Below are 17,084 nucleotides of genomic sequence, written 5' to 3' on the forward strand. Positions count from 1 at the left end.
CTTCACACCAAGAAAATGAAGTTCCAAAGAAACACGATTGTACTTCTTTGATAATAAAACTCCTGCCTGTACTTGGAAATCTCTTCACATGGGCTTTCTCCTGACACCCATGAAAAGCTAGTCATGAAAATAATATGACCAAGGTTTTATAATTTTCTCCAAACTCTCTACTTTGGCTCGTGCTGACTCTGGCAGGTCCTCACATCTTTTTTGTTATAATAATAAAAACTGTTATCTTCTTTTAACAAAAACCTCAATTGAATCATTCCATCTTTAAAGATCTTTGTTGTAATAAAAAGCAAAACATTCATTTCTGGATGCACTGTCAATCTCTTGGCCTGGAGCTGGATGCACCAGTTTTAGCTAATCCAGCTGCATCTTTTCTGACTCTTTGGCCTGAACTGACACGTGTGTATCAAGCCTGATGGAGACAAGTTGTGGCTGTGCCTGGTCTTGTCCTATGTTAGTTCACGGCTACAGGTGCAAAGTGGTGAGTTTTGCCCTATCCACAGAAGGTACAGATGCACAGACCAAAAAAAAATAAACAGATCAGAGCTGTATGCTACGGTGGCCGGTGGGTGTCAGACAATTTGCAAAAGCTACAAAAACAATGCAAGGGCAAAAAACATGAAAGCAAAAGCCAAAACACAAACTCAGACACCACAAAACAAATGCAAAAGCCACAACATGAATGCAAAAGCCACAACACAAATTAAAGAGCAACAACACAAAAGTTGTAAAAGTAAGTACATGATTAACTTAATCTATGATAAATATAGCTTTGGAGGGGTGTCACCTTGTGATAGTCTTCATAGTACTTATATTTCTCTACTTACGTTAGCATTAGAGCTATATTTATCATAGCTTAAGTTATGAAAGAAAACAATCATTAACTTACTTTCACAACTTTTCTGTATCCATTAGGAAAACTGTCCTCTTAACTTTTGTTGTGGCTGTACTTCTGTTGTGTTGTGGCTTTTGCATTTGCATTGTTGCGTTTTCATATGTGTCGTTGCTTTTGCAAATTAGCTTACACCTATCAGCCACCATAGTATGCAGACTACAAAACCATCCCACAATGAAACTATTTATTTTTATTTCCCTGCTTATTTGACAGAGATTGATGCACTGCTTCATAGAACAAACAAAGTAGATGCCACAAATATAGGGGCCCGTAATGGCTAATTTGTAACCCTTCTCCCTAGTTAGGCTTCCAATAGTAACGCACAACTTACTGAGTGTTTGAGATACCACAACTATAAAAAAATATACGATAGGATCAAAATTTGCCAAAAAAAATCTGGGATTTTAACAAACATGAACACATAAATACTGATAAATACTGATTAATTAAACTAAACACCAAAACAAACAGACACTTACAACAAGGAAATTTAGAGGGAATCTGTCCCCAAAACACTCATTGCAGAATTATAAACTCCAATTAAATTTGAATTTCCACTCCTTTCAGAAACTCATGCCATTGACAGCCTATAAATGACAGCCCATAAATGACAGCCTAATTTAGCCTACAGACAATCTGAGAGCCATCAAGGTGTGGACAACACTCTGCTTCTATCCAACGCATGCTATAGTCAACAGAACTCTTTGATAACTTCAGACAGGACAAAACAAAACCAAAATGTCAACTCAAGATTACTCTGTATTGTGATAATCGTAGCCTTTTTATCTGTGGCCATTGTTTTCTGTCTCCTTAGATTAGGTTAACTAATTCCTGCGAGCTCTTATGAGTAAAAGTTACATCCATGCATCCATCCATGCAAGTGTAACAAAAATAGGGCTCGACTTATGGCCATAACTTTTAGCTCTTAGTCAGATGTTACTCCCAGGCATACACAACCTGATGCCTATATTTATGGCACCTGTTACATTAAAAACCTATTGCACTGAAAATAATGATACAGAAACAATTCATGTTGTCTTCGATGAAATCCAGGCGTTAGTTTTTATCGTAACCAGCAAAAAAATACTCCTCACAGGAGAAGTCTAATATTTATTTGACCTATTTCTTTCTATCCTTTGAGACCACTACCTTGGACAACCTCTTCTCTGGGAAAACCTATTATGGCCATTAGTGACTGCCTTTTAACTATAAACCCAGCATGGTTTCTGACAAGCAACGTCGACTGCCTGTACAATCACAATACTGGTGCTGACCGTCTTGTTTATCAGTAGACATTGTACCCACTGTCTCTCACTAAGTGAGATTGGTGAGATTATCCTTTAGGAATATCTTGCAAATTTTGGCACAGGCCTATTTGTCAGGGTAGTGTGTGCAGGCAGGTTAAAAAAAAGTGAAGAAGCTAACCTGGCTCTTTTTGTGGTTTAAAAATACACAATCCAGCACATTCTTGGGTTTGATATTATTCCAATAAAGTGAGTACCATTTTAAAAAAGGACTCATTTGCTACATATAACTCCATCTTAGCCCTGAAAACATGTGTTTTTTAAGATAGTTCTTTTTGTGTATGATCTTAAAAAGAGCCCATCTACCTGAAGTTATTATGCAAAGCTAAACTAGCCACCTCCAAACCCACAAACCTAGGAGAAGTGTTGATTATCTTGTGTAACGCTTGGCAAAACAACACACAGACTTATTTTCCAGAGGGGTTCATATTTTGTTTGAAGTTTAGACAACAACTTTATCAGGTTTTTCTGTTCCTGATGAGTTCCTGGCACACAAAAAACACAACACTGGTGGTTAAGCCCTTCAAAAATCAAACCAGTACTAATCACTGAGAAACAAACCAGCAAAATATGGTGAAAACAGTTATTTAACACTGTGATAAAGGCAGAAGGGCAGCAGTGACCTGCTTACTTTGACACACAATCTTCATCTACAATCTGATCTCTCTCTTTCTGCACTTGACTTTTACAGCACTTACTTTACAACAGTATCCAAAAACAGTTGAAGGAGAAAAGGCATTTCGTGTGTGTGTGCAAGCATGCATGCATGCATGCTTGGCTCTGTGTGTCTGTGTGTGTGTGATTAAAAGCTAATTTGTCTTTGGGCAAACCCATCTCAGAGGGCTGTATTAGAGGCATTTTGCTCTGTAATGGGCTGACATGTTAATCTGAAACTCTATTCTCTGTAGCTAATGAACATATCCATCCTCGTCTGTATGTGTGTGTGTGTGTGTGTGTGTGTGTGTGTGTGTGTGTGTGTGTGTGTGTGTGTGTGTGTGTGTGTGTGTGTGTGTGTGTGTGTGTGTGTGTGTGTGTGTGTGTGCGCGTGCTTAAATGGCAGCATTGTCCCATTTTTTGACACGACTGGGGCTAACATCAATATGAACACCGATGCCAAGGTGATACGGGTTTATGTATTTTTTAGCAATGACGCCACCGGAGAGCTCTGAGTTTGAATCTCTCACAGTGTTTGCACATATTTGTGTGCATGTATTAGTGTGTGTATATCTGGAGGAGCGACAGAGATCTGACAGTTCTGGGTCAGACCAGTCCCAAAGAGTCAGGGAAATACAGAAGACACAAGACAACACAAACACTCACACAGATGTGCATACCTAGTACGTGCAGATGTTTGTTAGGAAAATACAAAGACAAGTGCAGCTGGATTAAGGATTAAGGTTGGCTGCTTTGCCAACCCTAATATATTAGGGTAGTGGTATACTTTATTAGTGTACTCATCTGGAGAAGGGTATCTTCACTCCCCTGTGACACAGATGTAGACAGAAAAATATACAGTCTGATACTGTTTGGCAGTCAACTGCTTCTTCACCAACTGTCATAATTACGACTGACACATATAGAATAATGGGGTTAACAGTATCACCAACTGCTACCACATCCCTTTAATATATTCATAACACTGAAAGTTGAGATATCAGAGACAGTATGTTGTTTTTACCACACTTCCCCCTCATTATTGCAAGATGTACCGTGTAATTTGTCTGCAGTCACGTCCAGACAATCCTTGCTTATCATTTGAGAGGAGAAAAACTGAGAAATTCCCATTTCTTCATATTGCTTCAGCACTGTACTGATCGTTGCATCATCTTTGTTGGATTTTTTGGAGTGGAGATGACCACTGCTGTGCATGTGCATGTGTGTTTTGAGCCACAGAGAGAAAAGAGGGCAGGAGACAGCTTATGCATGTGTGCACCAGTCATAGTGTCTGCATGATGTCCCTGAGGCCTACGACTGTATAACTAATACTTGTATTATTGCTCGAATAAAACATTACGCTGAACCAAGCAGGATTAGAAAAGGAGCATGACAGCCTCTTCCCACTCTCTCCTATCTCTCTCTCTCTCTCTCTGACTCAGATTTACACACTCACACACACGCACACACAGAAACATGTGTGCATGTGTGAAAGCAAGCAGCCCAGGGCCATGTACACTAGCAAGCGGCCATGTTTCTTTCACAAGAGGATGCAGTAAGGCTGTCATCCTCAGCATGCTTCTCTCTTACACTCTCTCTTTCTCTCTCTCTCTCTCTCACACGCTCACGCGGTGCTGTGACATCATGCCATGCATTTAGACCACAGGGTCATAGGTAACACAGTGTTATTTGCTGAGGCTTAGCTGTCATCATGCCTGGTGACTCCAACAGACATTATTCAACTCCCTTTCTTGATAATGTGTTCACTTTCTCACATGTATAGGATCATAATGTCACATATACCCCAGTTAACCAGCACCTCTCTTCACTTGCATCGCAACTGACAGGCAGGTCCACACAAACAGAGTGGAAGGCTTTGACAATTGCCCTGCCCTCCTGTCTGACCAGCAAGACTCTCATAGTTTTGCTGAGACCGTAACATTCTTTCAGCTTAGAGAGTAAAAGCACTCCATCCTCCTCCTCCTCAACTTTCCACCTGCTACTACTCTACCTTTCTGCCTATGAGACATTTGGATCCGCCCTTTCGGCACGCTGCCAATTACAAGCTTTTGAAGTGGTATGTGCGTGTGTATCCCCATCATCATCACAGCTATTTCCAGGGTGAGATCCCAGCACATGCAGGACTCCCCTTGAAGGCGTACATCACAGAAATCACAGCTTGCTCAAGATATACAGGTGCTTTACATTTAATATATTATGATCCGTTTTTTCAGGCGGGACTGTCTGAATGGGGAGAAAGAAGGGGCTGAGTTTACAGCTATTACTTACGTCTGGGTAACAAAGCAGCTATTTTAAAATAGCCATGGAGGATATGCCACACCCCTGTTTTAGGTGCAGGACTGACTGTAGGACTAGGGGGTTGTTTCCACACTCCCACACACAATCAGTGTTATGCAGACAAAAAAGACAAGGAATAGTGCTTTATGTTCTTGCTACCACAGGTTAATTTGCCCGTAAACTGGTCTTGTGGATAATGAAGATGCTCTGAACCATAGTACCTCCCCTATTTATTACAATTATGTTACAATCTTATCTGTTATAAAAGCAAAAAAATCACCCTTACTCAGACCTGCATGAAAAACTACTTCCAGACACAAAGTAAAGTGACTATGCAACACACAAGCATAAAACTGGAACAAACCAAGTAATGAGAATGGGTACTGTTACAGAGAACACTGCATTATTAAAAATATGCATCAGGACAAAGCAACTGGGCCTTTTCAATAAGCATTAAGGGTCGTTGGAGTTTCCCCCCTGCCCTGATAACCAAAGTATCACAGATGAGAAGACCATCACGGACAGCCGTCCTCCTAGGTCACATACTGATCCTCACCACAAATAATGCAACTCAGAGTAGCAACCTCATTCATCTCACCCCACACACCACTACTGCCCGACCCATCCCTTCGAAGGCCCACTCCTCCTCCTCCTCACCTGAGGCAGCGCAGCGTTGATCTGCCGCTGGAGCACGTCCCTCTCATGCAGCGCCCCCTGCAGCTTGGTCTGGGACTGAATGAGTGTCTCCTGAGTCTCTCTGAGAGACTCCAGCAGCTTGTCCCTCTCGTCCAGCATGTTGACCATCAGCTGTTCGAAGTTGGCCTCCTGGTCCGATCCATTCGGAACTCCAGTGGTTCCTCCTCTTGGAGGTCCGGCCGAGTCTCCCTCGCTAATGGTCGGCATCACCTCGCACATCATCTTCCCTGCTCAGCGTTCTGGCTGTAGGACAGTGTCACTGTCGGGTTTGAGAAGCAGTATTATTTATGTTAAAAGCCTGATTAAATAGACTTATATTAACAGATAAAGGGGCCTATTTTAGGACCCGTGGCAACGCGCAGCCTATAAGCAATCGAAGGCACGCGCCTCATTCTCCTCTTGCATTATGTCTCGTGCATCAAACGTGCATCCTTACGCCTTCCATCGCCTTACCTAATCAGAGTGGTTGAAACGATGAGATGATGAATGACCTTCCATCCATATTAACCGGCGTTTCTTCACCCCGTGAGCAGATCCGCCCTGCCCGGCGCGCCATGCACTCACATGTAGAAATCCCGGCGTGAGATGATTGACAGCTCAGAGATAGGCGGCTGCGTTCAGAGGGGTGGTGCCCGCGTGCACGACGGAGATCATAGTACATCAGCAAGAAATAGAAAAATGGAAGGGATATATCCAAGAGGAAACGTTCTAACAGCGTCCTAGTCTTGGGGACAGCGGGAGCGACACTTATCTGCATCCGCCTTCTTCGCGTCCATCTCTTCGCGCACACACTCCTATACATACACCGTCACCAAACGGACGTTCACTCCACCTCCTCTCCACTCACATAGAGTCGTTAAATCACGCGCGTGCGCGCACACACGCACACACACACACACACACACACACACACACACACACTAAATGGAATCTGCAATTGTCACTAACAGGATAATTCCAGAAAAGAGGGACTTAGTCCCAGCGAGCAGTTCATAGGCTGTTTGCGCAAATATGTGTAGGAAAGGAGTCTGAAACAAGCTGGCTGGTCATCAGTGTCCTTTTGAAATAAATTAACTGCACACTGCTATAATGTTCTCTAGTTAGCTTGACCCTTAACTGCTATAATGTAATTAACTTTTCAACATCAGCACCACTGAGCAGGTTGTGACCTGACAGCTCCTGAGACACGATGTTCGTTCCAGAGGTATCCACTGAAACTATGGGCCAGACATGTTATTGTGGGTGTATAGCGCCACCTACAGGAACTGACACGTACTTGTATGAATGTCAGTAGTGCACATACGTTGGGAGTAAAGACATTTTTTAGCTCTGCAGTCATATGAATGGTTCACTGTAAAACATTAAAATATTCTAAAAATAAAAAAATGTAACTTTAATAGGTGGATAATCAAGTTGTTTGGCTGAACCAATGGGAGGCAAGTGTTCAGTTAAATAAATGAATAAATAAATAAATACATAATAGCAATCAAAACTTGCACAGAATACATTAAGAGACTATAAAACTGTTTACAGTTATACAGGAGATGTGTTTGAAGTTACTGTTACTGTCTGCCAATTTAAATTTGGTGAAAATTTTTATCTGATGTAGTGAAAAAAAAAGTAACTTATTTAACAGGCTTGCAAAACTTAATTAACCTGTACATTTGGTTCTAGAGAAAATATGGCAGCATCAAAATTTCTCTGTGATACAAATTGTTTGTTGATGGAAATTATTCTGTTTATTGAAGAAGCGTCATTCTTGATTTTAAAAGAGTAACTCTGGCTGCGTTGTTTATTTCACACTGAACATGACTTTTTTTTTCATAAAGACTCAGCCTGCCACTGTGGCGCTAGTTTTGCTTTCAAGTCAACAGTGGTGTTTGTTGATACTCTGTGCTCTGTAAAAAAGGAAATAAAAAAAGGTATACATTCCATTTAGATAGATTATTTTTACAAACTAAAGAGTATGTACGCAAGGCCAGAGCTACTCCAGATTAAGGAAGATATCATTTATGTTAAGTTGGGGAGACATTGTTAAAAAAGTGACTTTGTGGACTACTTTCAGTCAATCAAAAAGGGTAGATTTGTTTGATGCAAAATACATGGAGACCCACTGAAATAATAAGCACAAATAAGCCGTATACAATATCTGCAAAAAAGACAAAATTAAATTAAAAAAAAAAAAAACCCACACAGCTTACCAGTTAAAGTTAATTTGATGTAAGAGTTATCTGTCTTCACCCACTGGCCAGCAATGATTATTTCCTTTGAAAGAAGAGCAGTGAAGTGTTGGCATTAAAAGTTACTCTATAGTGCATAAGGCTTAAGTACTCATAACAGCTCATTTTCGGAAATTGAGCCTTTTCTTGCCTTATTATAATTATAATAACATTATAATAATTTCTCATTTCAGTGAAGCCTTCTTTTTATTAACCCTTGTAATGTCCTCCCGTTTGCTATACACCTACTGTCCTCTGGGGTCAAAATGACCCCATCTGGTTTGAATGTAATTTAAGGCATATAACATAAATTTATTCAATCAATTCTGTGTTACAGCAAAGTGTGTAATGTGTTTTGTGTTGTCTTTCTGTTTGGACCTCAGAAAGACTAGCTTGTCACCTTGGAGGCAGCTAATGGGGATCTTTTTAAACAATAAACAACAATAAACCTTTAGTCTGTGTAACCACACATTTTCACCTTTTTTAAAAAAAAAAAACTAAAATCAAATGGACCTTGTTGTCATAAAAATATAACCTGTTATTGGTTGGTGAAAAAAAAAAACAAACAAATATTTTTACTTATGTCATTTTGACAATTTAACTTATCCAAAAGTGATATATAAATCTATGTCTGGGTGTAAGTTTAGTGAGGTTACTGTTCATGAAGTATTTAATTTATAAAGACTTAACACCTGTGAAAAAAGACCTTTTTTGTTGTCGTCATAACAGAATAAAAACACATTTTAACAGCAAATTTGAATTTGGGGTCAGATCGACCACTGAACAACAGGAGGGTTAATATCTATTTTGCTGAAATTCAGATGATAATTTTATTGCATAACAATCATCCACATCAGTTAAGTAAGTAACTACCCATTGGAGATCTAAAATGCAGTTGTGTTCAACTGTGTTTTTTATTGTTCACTGAAGGGCTGAGACTTTTTTAATCTCCTTTTGCTACATTTTTGTTGTTTATGTGAATTTCCCCCTGGAGATGTCTTCCTGCGATTTATTTTTCAAAGGGACTGACAACAGTGTTGGCAAATTCTGGCAATTCTTGGATGCAGAAGTACCCTGCAGCGTATAACGCAATATTTGCATAGGTCACTGCACATAGCAATGTGGATCTTCTCAGCAATATGACTCCTGGGACTGAGAACATTGTCAGTGTGTTGCTTTTCTGATAAATGGTCATTACCCAAGTCTGATTTGCTCTGTGACCAACATAAAATGCGGCAGCCAAAGAGCCAAAGTTTCAAAGAATGGTAAGTCCACTCAGTCACTCATGTTGCAATTTAATGTGGTAAATTTGCCCAATCTGTGGGCATAATTTGCCTGAGCTCTATTATGTTGCCCTCTACAGTTCTGGGTCATTTTTTTTCTCTTATAGCTGAGTAAAAGTATCTGTTTATCAATAAGTTCTATGATGAAATAAATAAAACAAATAAATAAAACGAAACACTAAAACAAACAAACAAACAAACAAACAAACAAACAAAGAAACACTGACAAGAAAAACTAAATTTTGCTTAAAACCAATTCTAAATGATAACACTTCTTCCAAAAAAATAACCCTATCAATGTTCAAAGTCCTACAAGAAGCCTCGCCTTCGCTGAAGATTGCTAACCCTACTCTTAAAATTAATAAATGTTCGATTACGCCGCAACCCAAGTTTAATTAAAGAAAATATCTTCCTCCACTTGCCATGGAAATGAGAAGTTCCTCCTTAGTGGCTGGTGGCGGTAAGGCAGCAATAAACAACAACGATGTTCTCGCGATACTTACAATGTTACGTCATTCCATGATGGCTGAAGATCCTGGCGGAACATTTTTCAATTTCTCTCTCATTTTTCTTTCTTTCTCACTACCTCCGCTTGCCATAGAGACATGGCAGGACTCACAGACCCATTAAGTTTCCAGAAGCCATTGATGTCAACATGCCCAAGAAAGGGAACCGAAAACGGCTGAAGTTTAAGGCCGGAGACGTTTGTTCGGAATCAGGTCGGTTTCGTCTATAGTCATCAGCAGGCTAACATTAGCCCGCCCACTTTTTAAGGCTTGGTTTGAAAGAGCTTCTTCATTTTTTCTAAACGATTTGTTTTAATCTTTGTATGCGCGTTTTGTAAACGTAAGAATGTGTTTAGGCCATTGTGGAAACTTGTGATGTGCTACAATTCGTGAAAGATTTATTTAAGGTTGACGCAAAAACCACGTACTGGTGTGTAACCCCCCATAAATATTACATACAGTCATCAAAATAAGTCTTAGGTCCATCTGCTTTCTCACAGTTACCGTTGCTGATTATGCTGATGCCGACCCTGCTGTTGTGAAGTCAGGGAGGGTGAAAAAGGCTGTTGCAAATGCTGTTGAAAAAGAAGGTAACGTATATAAGATATTATTCCTGAGCCTCTGTAAAGTTGGTAATGTCGCCTAACAATGAAACTATGTTACAGTGAAATTACTCTGCGGTCTGGAAGCATCTCAGGGTGCTGTGCAGGAGGTCGTGTCGTCCGTAGCAAGTGTCACAGCAGACGCTTTGGACAGTAACGATGATCTAGAACCGGAAGACGATGGAGAAAGTGAAACTAAAGCGGCCCACAAGAAGAAAAACAAAAGGAGAAAGGGTAAAAAAAATCATCATTCATTGAGAGATATATCAGTTCTTTTTTACCAGGCAACTTAAATGTAGAGACTCAACATATTTTGACTGCAGTAAACCTCAGAGAGTCTTTACTGTGATGTTTGCATCTTGTCTCTACAGAAAGCAGTGAGTTCAGTGATGGACACGAGTATCCAGTGGATATTTGGTTAGTGCTATCAGCCTACATCAGGCCTGAGGACGTTTGTAGATTCGCTCTTATCTGCAAGAATGCCTGGACGGTCACATGCACTGCAGCATTTTGGACCAGGCTGTACAGAAGGTGAGATAGTCCACATTGAAGTTATATGAAGTTGCTTGTCTTTTTCTTTCATAAAACTTTTCTTATTGAACAGTTTGGGGAAGTGTTGAAGCTGAATCCAATGTTAGTTGTAACACACTGGGTATCAGGCTTTTCATCTGTTTATTTCAACAAACCAAAATAATTACCCTAGTGCACAGTATAGCATTGTTACCGAAGTTAATGTGCTTTCTTCCCCACACCTTTCCTCTCTGCCTCACAGACACTACAGGATTGATGCAGATTTGCCACTCCGTCTCCAGCCTGACTCTGTTGACAAGATGCGCTGTCTACGGGCCCGTGTGATTCGCTCCCTTTTCCATTTGTATGAGCCATTTGACCTGCGTGTATCAAAAATTCCTGCCCTACCTGAATCCACACCCACAGCCCTGCTCAACTCTAAGGTAAACTTAACGATCTGTAGACGCATTGTTTCATTTTCATGCTTGATAGTTGCAGACGAAGTGTCATTTGTAATTTACTCATCCCCTCCAAATGCTTTCACAGCCCACAAGAAAAGTTCAGAGCTAACCATCTGCAAGGAAAGCCAATATTATGATAACTTACGGTATTTATAGCTGCTCTTTAGTAGAGCCTGGATGCTCAGAGAGAGCCAAGTATTTTAAAGACATGTCATGGTAGATGATGAGTAGTTTGATGTAAGCTTGCACTGAGAACATGGAGACTTGGCCCTCATGACACAATTTCACTCACCTGGCAAGTTAATACAAATTTCCTAATTTCATTAAGGAAAGTGGAAAATTACTGTTAGCATATGCCCTTTTATTTTCAATAGTTGGAAATTAACCTGTTGTGTTTTTGCAGTGTTTACTTTTCTGGGTCAGAAAAGTAACTGGGACACGACCAGAAGCATTGTGGGAGTTCAACTTCAAGTTTGTAAAGGAGGTAAAAAAGCTTTATACATTTTAAGAATATATTTTTTTCAAATGAAGGGCTTAGAAAATACTCTGTATACTGTTGTACTCTCCTGATACAACAAATTTTTGACAGCGTAAGTGAATTTTAAACTCTATTATATGACTGGGCTCATCTCTTCTCCAGGAAGTACGCGGTAAGAATGGTTATACCAAGTCTTTGCGGAGGCCCAGCCGATATGAAGATGTCCATGCAAATCCAGACTCTGACTGCTACATACTTCAAGTCACAACTCTCAACTTCATCTTCACCCCTGTTGTCATGGGCATGACCCTGACCCTGGTGAGTAACATTTTCTGGCTAATATTCCCTCCTACTTTGTGTGGTAGACATTTAAGTCCAGCTATTTGTTCATGAACTTACAACAACATTTGAGATGATACCGAAAGTTAGATAGCAAACAAGACACATTAATAACAGGTGTAAAAAGGAACTCAGACTTTGTGTGCTGTTGACATTAGATTATTGGTTTAATCATAGAAGTAAATGAAAATAGGAACTTGTCCACACAAAGCTCAGTGTGTGAAAAAAGAGAAATACTTAGTATTATCTAGTTTCTAGATTCTACAGTGAAAAGCTCGCTCCTCCTACCAGTAGAGTGATGAAGAAAAAAAGCTCCTATGATGCATAATTTAAGTTCTCTTTTTGTCTTTATTATCATCAAAAATATTTGTTAACACAAATTCTTTTGCACACAACAACCACTATCCTCTTCACAACTTGTACATTTTGGACAACCTCTCACTGAAGGTGACAATATGTAGATGTAGATAGAAACATGGGGATGCAAGATGGTGGCTTCTGTGAAAAGGGACTCACTGATTTAGATACAAGAAGTTAACAGACCTAAACAGTTCTGATGTTTAGGTGGTTATATGCTAAATCAAACATACTTATGAATGTTATGTGCTGTTTTAACATTCAACAACATTCACTTTTCTGCTTAATGCTACGAAATTTTACATGCTACATATTTAACTCTTAAACAAAAATATTCTTTTTCTGTCCTTTTTCTCCACAGTTCACAATAAATGTGAGCACAGACATGCGACACCACCGTGTCCGTCTAGTGTTCCAGGATTCACCACTTCACCGGGGGAAGAAGAGGGGTGATCAGGGTGGGACCCAGGTGGTACTGGATCCTGTACAAAGTGTGAAGCTCATGGACTGGTGGCACCCACAGTACCCCTCCTCACCCTACACATAGACTTCATGCTCTTACTACAGAAGCACATCACGCCAAAAAACTGCTGTTGTGCCATCGCACTCCTCACAAGGCTGTTTTGCAGAATTCTCAATTAAGTTTAATTGCAGCATCTTCCAAATTTTCATTGTGATTGTCAATCTTCTAAAAGAAAACCAACACTGACCGACCTGAGATGGAATGTAAATACTACCTTGAAGTGTGGCATCCTAACTCCTGCACATTACTTATAATGCCACTGATGCAACATATTCCTTCAGTGACACTGAATGTTTATTATTTACTGCAGGATTATCCAGTGTGAACAAAACGAAATTAGGCTTATGCACATGTGTGCCTAAGTCTGTCATATTTGACCTCATGGTAACATTGGCTTCCCCTAAAATGAAATCTCCTTATCTTTGGTATTTCTAGGTAGAAAAAAGTCACCAGAACAAGAAACAAATTTAGGAAAATTTGATAAAGTAAAAAATTTATTTAATTACAGCATCATCATGCTAAGTATTTCTTAAACAGGTTTACCAGTCTTACCAAAAGTATGCTAATTGAAACTCAGAAACACTTCACGTTAGGTTGAATATATACAGGAGATAAAATGTCCATGATTAATTTCATAAAACTGCTTTGATACTATTGTATTTGAAGGGAATAAAAAACTCAACACATGGCTCACTCCTGTAGATAAGGCAGGAAAGATCATGAAATTATTGGCCACAACATTCATTAAAAATGTGTTGGCCCGCTTTTAGTTAACCTATACAACATTTGTGCAGGTCCAACATGTGAAAGTGCTTAAACTCTAGGATTAACAGGGTGAAACATTGAACCATCCCAGTTGGTTGTCTGTGCTTAATGATAAAGTTACTCTAAATACTTGTTTTTGCATTGATTGGGATTCTTAAAGTTTTGCACCAGAAGAACACAATTGCTTCTTTCTAAGACATGGATTTGTCTTGATGTACTGAATTCAAGATAGCCTCTCTTTGTATTATGTAGATATGATGACACTGCACTACATTGAAGGGGCCAAAGAGATGATTTACCTCAGCCTTCATCCACTCATATGCTGATTATAGCAGTGTTGCTGTTATGTTAAGTGTTTTTGTGGGCTAAAATGATTTTGTCTGTCTACTTGCTGACAATATGAGCCATTCCACTCACTGCCTCAATATTAACTCAGAATGACTCAAATTTTCTGAAATGGTCAGTGCTTTGAGCGTTGAATGTGTGTACAATTCTTCTAATCACTTTTGACAGGGGGGTTCACGGACATTTATCCATTTGCTAGACACAGCAAAATTTGGTTTACATGGTTGAATACTCCCTTTTACGTGTATGATGAGGAAAAAAAGCAGCAAAATCAAATAGTGTGTAAGACATTTAAAAAAGTTGATTATATTTCATGGTAAAGGACAGCAAGATGTTCAGGTAGACAACAGATTATTCTATCAGAAAATGTGTTCTTGAACAAACAAATTTTCTGCACTGAAATCGAATAAACTGCCCATTTGAACTGAGTTTTCTATCTGAAATGTTGATTGATACCATATTTTTTCTTTTCTTCTCCCTCCTGTGGTCATACAAGGTACTGACAGATTATTTTCACATTCATACCACCCACTTTTCTTCATGGTCGGCTCAACAGTGGTTACATTAAATTTACCACTTTATTTCTCTTACATTTTTTTTGTTTCAAGTGTCAGTACACATAATAAAGACTGGCAAAATGAGTACAGTGTGTGACTCAAAATTAGTGACAAATGGTCCACCAAAGTCCAGAACATACAAGGTAAGAGTGATTTCTAAAACCAAAGAGGTACCCCCCAGAAGGACTATGGACTAAAAAGACATAAAAGGTTTGTGCTCTGACACTGAGATTTATTTATGTCCATGTCTGTGTGAACTTATGGAATCACAGACAAGAAAGAGGTATATATAGTTACAACAAACATGACAAAAAGCTATAGGAAACACAAGCATCAAGAAAGAAGAAAGAAACACGTCAACTCTTGATCTTGGAAGTATTCTTGATTAAGTTAGAGGACCCTTTAAACTCACTTTGGAGTCAACAGGCATCACGTCATCGCCTCAAAATACCGCAGGGTCCGCTGAGTACAAATGAAAACTACATTTCCCACAAACCCGCTTGTGCTGTGCCATTGGTGGTGGCACAGGTGACCGTAGACGCTCCGAGTTGTGACAACATCTCGACGGTGCAAACGAAAACAAATTAGCCTACGAAGTGCAAGGCTGCACACGCTGACACTGTTCGTGGAAATATACAAAAACTTGAGCTTACAAGGCTATTTTTCTAACACGAGGCCCGTTTCCTGTTTCGCGTGGCTGTGGCGGGTTTTGTATCATCTGAGCGCACTAGAGCACCGGGCACGCACTTTTCCTGAACCTGATTACTTCGTTCTGTCTGACCTTCAGCTCGGGTAAGTGATATTTCAGCAACGCAGCTGCAAGTTAGCTTCTGCTACATCACTGAAAACCTCGAAACACCGCAGTTATAGGTCTTGAGAGCACTTATATCACTTTACGTCAAAAAAAGAAAAGAAAAAGAAATTAAGTTCTGATGAGTGACAGCAAACTTTTAGACTCGTCACCAAAAATATGGGCGCAATATCCCTTTCGTGTCCTTATATTTTATCAAATTTGTTTAGACACATTTTTTTCTGCGTTGACGAAACATGTATCTGTATCCCTAAAATAGGCATCCATTAACTGTTTTTTTTTTACACGACGGCCACATCACAAATCACAGTACTCCATAGTGTTGAACGAATTCTAAGTATAATTAAATGATCGTCAAAAATGATTTCAAGTTTGTGAATTAAAATGCATTTTACAGTAATAAGGAGGTGTTTTAAACAACAGAAATGAAGTAATAAGAAAAAAGCCACATTTGCCAGTTTGTTTTTCATGTCCATTTACGTTGGCACCCCTTAGACACCCTCTATGTAGGATCATGATGCACTATTTTCCCTTTTTACTGTCATCAGTGAGTCTCTGCTGAGAGGTGCCCCATTGCCATTTATAAGCAGCACACAGGCTGGTATCAGTAACAACACCTCAGCTAGGGGGTATGCTGCTATGTATAAGCCGTGACTGTAAAACTGTACAGACCATAATACACTGCTTCTTTTTCAAGTACAGCACATAGAGGTCCTGTGTGGTGCACTGACAAAAATGCTTGAGACACCTCTGTCTATGTCTGCCTCCCTTTATTTACATACCATGTGTTTATTATTAGTAAGAGTATGCGTTGAGGTTTATGCTGTCCAGTAAAGCTGTGTTGTTGAACCTTGTTTCTTTGTTGAAAGTATTCCGATGCAGTTTGAGCATTTGTGTTGTGGTTCATTTGCATTTTTGTGATGACTGCAAATTATTTACTGTGTCAGAAGAAAGATTACTTCTAGTTTACTAAGTTGATGGCACCACAAATATAAGGCCTAACTTTATTTCCTTTGTAGCTACTTTGTCTCCATTTGTTGACTTGCATGTGTCCTTAGAGTCGTACAACCAGTGTATCAAACCAGCCAAGTTTTTGACATCAGCTTTAAACCCTGATCATCATCATCATTATCTAGATCCTGACCCTCCTCTTCACTTGGCCTCTGAGATCATCCAACTCATTCTACAGGACGCAAAAAATCACTGATCTAAGAAGAAAAAGGGTGTATGGATGCTTTTTTTAAGCTTCGTCTTCCTACATCAGTCATGACTTGACTGATTTTTGATTTGATGTTTCGTCATTTTTAAGAAGTTCCCTCATTTAACATAAATCCAGCATTGATAACGTGATTTGACAAAATTCTGTGATGACAGCATATGAAATGAGTCACCAAAAATAGAAAATGTAGAAGTCAGCTGTCCTAATAAATTGTGACATAGACTGTTTAAGCCAGAGATTGAGGAAACTCACA

At 39.5% G+C, this 17,084-nt stretch overlaps 3 protein-coding genes across 10 annotated transcripts in view; 2 read left to right on the plus strand and 1 right to left on the minus strand.

Annotated features, from left to right (window-relative positions):
• The window catches only part of ppfia4 (PTPRF interacting protein alpha 4), a 71,254-nt gene extending 64,566 nt beyond the window's left edge, over positions 1 to 6,688 (minus strand). For 3 of the 4 annotated variants that reach the window (XM_074695608.1, XM_074695300.1, XM_074695449.1), the window contains exons 1-2: positions 6,310 to 6,687; positions 5,818 to 6,115 (exon numbers count right to left, since the gene is read on the minus strand). In XM_074695608.1, the coding sequence (XP_074551709.1) occupies positions 5,818 to 6,078 (261 nt within the window). In that variant the 5' untranslated portion in view covers positions 6,079 to 6,115; positions 6,310 to 6,687. Of the gene's footprint in view, positions 1 to 5,817; positions 6,116 to 6,309 lie in introns of all 4 variants that reach the window. The other variant, XM_074695371.1, reaches the window with a different exon arrangement.
• Positions 6,689 to 9,855: 3,167 nt separating this feature from the next.
• Positions 9,856 to 13,685, plus strand: tmem183a (transmembrane protein 183A). The gene is made up of 8 exons (XM_074671349.1): positions 9,856 to 10,077; positions 10,365 to 10,454; positions 10,530 to 10,700; positions 10,838 to 10,997; positions 11,239 to 11,419; positions 11,841 to 11,921; positions 12,078 to 12,233; positions 12,973 to 13,685. The coding sequence occupies exons 1-8, from the start codon at positions 10,014 to 10,016 to the stop codon at positions 13,156 to 13,158; spliced, it is 1,089 nt and encodes a 362-aa protein (XP_074527450.1). The 5' UTR covers positions 9,856 to 10,013; the 3' UTR covers positions 13,159 to 13,685.
• A 1,627-nt stretch (positions 13,686 to 15,312) lies between these two features.
• tfeb (transcription factor EB) overlaps positions 15,313 to 17,084 on the plus strand; it is a 36,221-nt gene continuing 34,449 nt past the window's right edge. For all 5 annotated transcript variants that reach the window (XM_074676969.1, XM_074676962.1, XM_074677008.1 and 2 more), the window contains exon 1: positions 15,313 to 15,593. The gene's annotated coding sequence lies outside the window, so the exon portion shown is untranslated. The remainder of the gene's footprint in view (positions 15,594 to 17,084) is intronic.

The sequence above is a fragment of the Halichoeres trimaculatus genome, unplaced genomic scaffold (assembly GCF_033239565.1).
Source record: "Halichoeres trimaculatus isolate MK-OKI-2021-1 unplaced genomic scaffold, fHalTri1.1 fHalTri1_scaffold_1, whole genome shotgun sequence".
Taxonomy (NCBI): Eukaryota; Metazoa; Chordata; class Actinopteri; order Labriformes; family Labridae; genus Halichoeres; species Halichoeres trimaculatus.

Coding starts and splice junctions, on each gene's coding strand:
- tmem183a (XM_074671349.1), top strand. CDS start 10,014: ATGCCCAAGAAAGGGAACCGAAAACGGCTGAAGTTTAAGGCCGGAGAC. Junction 10,701..10,837: donor GAAAAACAAAAGGAGAAAGG/GTAAAAAAAATC, acceptor TTGTCTCTACAG/AAAGCAGTGAGTTCAGTGAT. Junction 10,998..11,238: donor TGGACCAGGCTGTACAGAAG/GTGAGATAGTCC, acceptor TCTGCCTCACAG/ACACTACAGGATTGATGCAG.